The 6582-nt window shown below is 24.4% G+C and overlaps 1 protein-coding gene across 1 annotated transcript; it reads left to right on the forward strand.

Moving 5' to 3' along the window:
• Nucleotides 1–3476: 3476 nt before the first annotated feature.
• Nucleotides 3477–4791, forward strand: Bin1 (histone deacetylase complex subunit SAP18). The gene is made up of 4 exons (XM_011506576.1): nucleotides 3477–3790; nucleotides 3905–4011; nucleotides 4279–4473; nucleotides 4566–4791. Exons 1-4 carry the CDS (start codon nucleotides 3719–3721, stop codon nucleotides 4654–4656), a joined length of 465 nt encoding a protein of 154 aa, XP_011504878.1. The 5' UTR covers nucleotides 3477–3718; the 3' UTR covers nucleotides 4657–4791.
• The last annotated feature ends 1791 nt before the right edge of the window (nucleotides 4792–6582 follow it).

The following is a 6582-nucleotide window of genomic DNA, read 5'->3' on the forward strand; positions in this document are numbered from 1 at the left end:
CTCTCTCTCTCTCTCTCTCTCTCTCTCTCTCTCTCTCCCTCTCTCTTTAGTTATCAAACATTCTTTTTCATTCCTCGTTTCATTCGATTATTCTGTTTCTTTCATAAATTCTTCTCCTTATTCCAGAGATTAGATACATTTGGAAATTGTAAATAAATAATCAAAGACATTTTTAATGAATAATGTTAATTCTTTTCAAAAGTCACATTAATCATTGGATTTTAAGTCAATTATTAGATGACAAAATTGTGAGTGATAAATAATCGAAAAATTTTGTGGGTTAAATTTTGATGCATTGAAAAGAAACTTTTATTTAATTTCGCTGTATTTCTTACTTTAAACGAGATATTCAAGATTTTATTAATGTTATCAAGCTGAACTTTTTTTTTTTTTTTTTTTTTTTTTTTTTTCATCACATACATACTAGATTTTAAAAATGCTTATATTTTAATTTTACATTTTAATAAATTTAATTATTAATTAGGTTATCTTTTAATAATTTAATCACTTCTTAACAATCATTGGCAAATTATCAATTGCTGGGAAATTATATTTAAAGCTTTTTATTTTATTTATTTATTTTTTCCCCTTTAAATTATATCTCACAAAGTTTAAATTGAATTATTCTAAAAATTGTTATCGTATTTAATAAGCAAAGTTATATCGTGATATTTATAATTTATAATGTTTCTTTATTAATATTAAAATACTCGTTCTATGTTAATAAGCGCAGATTAAATAATTAACATACTTTCGTGTAAATGTAAAATTTCTTATTTATTATTTTAATCATGGATTTAATTATGGATGGACTCTCAACATTTTTTTGACCATCATAGTTTTCCATCATTAAATAACACGAGCGCACTATTTTATATGTAAGAGCAGTAGAATCTTATAAATGTTCGTCTTATAATTTACTATAATATTGTAATTTTCAAATTATTATTATTTTTAAAGACCATATACGTTGATACTTGCTATTTAGTATTTACGGGAAATAGTAGATTTACATTCATTTTTTACAAAGATCCATTTTCTTTTTCAAATCATCGATCTTCGCAAAAAAGAAAAGAAAAAAAAAACATAATTGCATAACATGCACAAAAAAATATAAAAATAAATATATTAATCGAATAGATTAAATTATCGAAAAATAACGATATATTTGGTGGCAGTCTAGAACTTAATAACATAATATTATAATAAAAATAACTATAAAATAAGTAATTTGACCAGAAATTCTATTGCAAATAATAATTTATTGTCAATTTCTAGAATGCTTAATAATTATTAAGAAAATTATTTCTATTAATAATATTTATTTAGGTGTAAAAAAAAAGTCAAATATTTGGCATCTTTAAATTTTAAATCATATAATAAATTTATTGCTGAATTCATAACTGATGACGCCATTCTTTTCTATGCGTAAATTTGCGGTATTTATAAGAAAATTTAAAAGCTACGTAAAATGAATATCTTAAGGTGAAAATTCATGGAGTGTGGAAATCATTACGATAGTCTATCGAGTGATTTTTATTTAGTAGTTTAAAAATTGATGATTGGTAGAAGAATTCATCTAACATGAAGTTGTCTATATATGAAAAAAAAAAAAAAAAAAAAAAAAAAAATTAATCTACAATATTAATTATAAATATATACTTATATAAATATACATTGTTATAGAATTTTTTATTATACAATTTTGTAAATAACAATCTTATCAATTAAAATTACTAACAAAAAACAATATATATATATATATATATATATATATATATATATATATATATATAATGCATAAGGATAATTATATATATTAATGTAATTATTGATAATAGTAATATTATTTAGAAATCTGTCTACATGATTTAGAACATCTTTATATTTATTTCTCTAGTCATTCTCTAATTATATGGTTAACTATATCGAGCAGCTTTTAATATTGTATTAAATATTTAATATAGTTAATGCAGATTGAAATATACATCAACAGCATTTAATAAAACTTTAATTTTTCAAATCTACATACTGATTTGTCTGTCAAAATAATATGAGCGTTAAATAAACATTTTCATACGCTAGTTAATAATCTAATTAATAAAGTATTTAGCACATGTGTTATTATTAAAATAATAATATTATTTAAAATTTTACATAATAAAATTTCCCATAGGGGAATAGTATATAAATAGTCTTCTAACAAGATTGAAATTTAAATATTTTAATAAGTTATAAATAACAATAATATATTTTTGAAAAATTTATCGTAGCAAAGAGAAAAATGTTTATTCGATGCACGATTGTAATATTTGTTTAACTAATGTTAAGCAGTGACGCTAGGATAGGACAAATTCGTAACTCCCCAATTCCTTAGCAAAATAGCGCCATTTAAAATACTTCTAATTACTTCGTGTTTTTATTTCATGTCGAGTCAACAAACTTTCTTTATGACTAATTATTAATAATAAAGTACATAAAGTTTTACAGTCTCGATAAAACAATGCTATAAGTTTATAATTCTCATAATCTTTTTTTAATGTTAAAAGTAAAGCGATGAATCTATGAAGCTAAATCTAAAAATAATTTAAATAATTCATAATTCATTTAGACAATTTCATATTTTTCAATTTGCACTTTATGTGTACGTTCTCTTGGTCGATTATTTCAATTTATGGGGACAATTTTTTTGTTTTTTTGTTCAAACACTTTATTAACTATTACTGAACTAAAGTTTGTCAATATATAATGTAAGTTTGTCGAAAGTGCTCTACAAAGTACGTAAATATATAGGTTAGTGATAGCAGTTTATCAACTAAATATTGATATGGTACAGGCGATATTGATCCACCGTAAGCGTGAAATCTAAAACTCAATTTTCATCAGCTCGGCTGCGAACGTGAGATCGTTGACTCATAGTTTCTCAAATTGCTGATTAGATTTATAGAAAGATGTTAGGTCAGCTTGTGAGGAACATTTGATTCCTAATTCTATACACATTATTCTTATCTTTTAATTACGTAACATTATACTACGCAACTACATTATATAAATTCATATTAGATGTTTAATTATAACGTATAATATATATATATATGTTACGTGATAAATAAAGATTTTTATATTGCTTATGTTTATTGGAAAATGTTGATGAATGAATATTAAGGAATTTTAATTATTAATATAGATCGTTAAATGTACGATATTTTTATCTAAAGATTATATTAACATTCTTTTGTACAAACTCAAAGTACATTTAGTAAATTATATATTCTTTTCACATTTTTCATTGCTAATAATGCTTTTTTTGTGAATTACCTAAAGCATTTGTAATATTCAAACATTAATAATACCAATATCTCTTATACTTACTGCACTCCTGCTTTCATAATTCGTAGTTCTGATAAAAAAAAATTATTCTTTTCATTATTATATTTCTATTTAAAGTTTACTACGTAAAATCCATAATAATGCGCATAAATTATTTATTTACTTTTGCATGGCATTTACATAGTAGTGCTCTACTATAATTTCAGTACTATAAAATGCATTGGAGTGACCATAAACGATTTTCATCGTTCCATGAATATTCCCCTTAAGCCAGTGCCTACACATAGAAAATTATATTACATATATTAACCGGCATAAGCGTTACTTTTTTTCGCAGGAACGATACTTTGCAGTTTCTAAATAGTTTATCAAAAAAAAGAACGTAAATATGACATCTGCGGTAGAATCGATGGTGGTGGATGAGAAACAAATACCTGATAAACCAGTAGACAGAGAGAAGGTAAGTTTTTATAAATAAACGAAAACCTAACCTCAATTTTGTGATTCAATTTTATAAATAATTGTGAGTAGAATTTAGTAAAATGCTTACTAATAAAAATTTTTCTTTAATAAGACGTGTCCCTTGCTTCTAAGAGTATTTTGTAATACTGGACGACACCATAATATTGTGGAATATACCAGGGGGAACGTACCTTCGAACGAACTTCAAATTTATACTTGGTAATTATAATTTTTTTTAATTGCATATTGTTCATTTATCCACGTGTAGAGTGCAATTGTCTGTAATTGCTTATAATTGTAGATGAAAATTTTTAATAATTTATAATCTTCAAGCTAAACGTAAAGTTTATTGATATTTATGTTAATTGTTGATCATGAATGCTTGAAATCGGTGTTCACTTATTATCGTAAATTTATTCATAGTACATAAATCTAAATAGCTTATTATGTCACTATCACCTATCAAAATAAGACTAATCATTATAGGATGGATGCAACTTTACGAGAAATTACTGCATTGGTTAAAGAAGTAAATCCAGATGCCAGAAGTAAAGGAACATATTTTGAATTTTCATTGGTTACACCTGAACAACGAACGCCTGGTTATCGAATGCGTGAGATTGGGGTAACATGTTCGGGGCAAAAAGGTGCCGATGATAATAAAACCTTAGCGCAGGCAAGGTAAATATTTAATTAATTTATATTTGTGATATTTATTTATTTAATAAACTTTTCTATACAGTAAAGTAAATTATATTGTTGTTTCATTGTAGGTTCATAATAGGAGATTACCTGGATATTTCAATAACTCCGCCGAATAGAATGCAACCAATTGTTAGACGTGGCAATTTTAGACAGTATTGACAAAGAAATACTAATCGTTAATTTTTATAAGTTTGATGCCAATTAAGAATTTATACTTCATTTCCATTGCACTAAGTAATATACTTTATCTTAGCCCTGATCATTATAAATTTAAGTATCGTAATGTTAATATTAGAGTTAGTATAATTTAAATCTAGATAATAATTCTTTGTAAAAATGAAATAGATATTGTAATTTAATAAATAAATATCAGCCAATCTATAAACTATTAATTTATGAATGCTCTATTATCTTATGGAAAATCTATAGATGTTAGTAATAATTATATTATTATAGCGTAAGACGTCATTTACATTTAGATACGTTATTTGTTCAACATATTTTTGAATTACTAAATTGACTAACTTGTTTATTATTTAAATTAAAATTATTTTAGTCATTTATAGTGATTATCCTGTTTCGATGTGAATTATTACAAATATAAATGGTAAAATTCTTATTTCACAGATTGGCCACTATAAATACAGCAAGTTAAATATTTTATACACCATATAAAAAATTTCGTTTTCTTTTAAACATTTGACATGCACTTATAACTATTGCATAATAGCTAAATTATACATTTATGTAGAATTATAATACTAAATTTAATGTTATGAATGGATGGAATCTCATCATTGTTTACTTTAATTGTTTCTTTAATTGTTGACTCATACAAAAGTACGATAAAGGAAGGGATAAAGAAAATGTAACAATTTTCATGTCATTCGTAAATCGTATATTTAGGTAAATACCTAATGCCTCGTCGATTACTATTTACAGAAAAGTCTTCTACGTGTCGAATCCTTATTATTCATTTTACACAATACATATACTTAAAAGTAAGAGCATTGCAATACACGTAAAAAGGGCCTAAATGGCACTGAATCGTTAGTTCGATTTGTTCTATAACAACGTAAACTGTCAATACAACATAGCTTCCAATATTTTTCTCTTACTTCATTTGATCCTATGCGAGATGTACATTGTCGCTATAATAATCATCAAAGTCCTGCATAATGAAATTTGCTATTTAAATATTCTGATAAATGCTAATGCAACGTATTTAGCATATATAATTACAAAAATACGTAAGTTTGTAATTGGGACTATTATATATTTATTTACCGTTTCTACCTTTTCACAAACTAGAATGAATCATGCAATTTACATCAGCGATACCTTAATAAATAAAACAGAATTATTCATAGTTTACTTCTGAGTTATTCTTTCATTCTGCTGTATAGTAAAAAATTCACATTAGCATTCATCAGATTTGATAAATTAAGAATTTTTTGTTATTTTTGTTTTGTTTTGTTTTGTTTTTAAATATTTTTTGTTGTTTTGCAGAGGAACAGTCAAAGCACGAAAATAATAATTTGTAGTAGTCGTAATTAACATTCTAAAAGCACGTGTCTGAAAAACTATCGGTTATTTTCGTACTTGGACTGGCTGATATTATAATTACAGTAGTCAGGGGATGCAGAGTATACAAGTATCACACGTTCTGTAGTCGAAGCATGACATCGACAGATCCTTCTCAAATCATAACAAGGGTTTCAATCTAACTTCCATTGAAAATTCATTGTCCATTGATAAATATAAAGTAACGGGAAATTTTATTAATATTTATTAAATTCTCTCCTGAGAAAGAACAACTATATACAGTATTTTTATATTCAATAAAAATTAATCATGAAATTTTTATAAATTACATATCAAGTTGATTAATCGTATTTATTTACATATACATATACATAACATATGTAATAAATGCATATAACAATATAAGGCTAATTTGTAGATTTACAAAAAAAAAAAAAAAAAAAAAAAAAAAAAAAAAATAAAAAAAAAAAATAATAATAATAACCGACTTAGGACAATCGAGCAAACTATACTGTACAATATTAACAATAACAACAGTAA

This window comes from Ceratosolen solmsi, unplaced genomic scaffold, assembly GCF_000503995.2.
Source record: "Ceratosolen solmsi marchali unplaced genomic scaffold, CerSol_1.0 scaffold6, whole genome shotgun sequence".
NCBI lineage: Eukaryota > Metazoa > Arthropoda > Insecta > Hymenoptera > Agaonidae > Ceratosolen > Ceratosolen solmsi.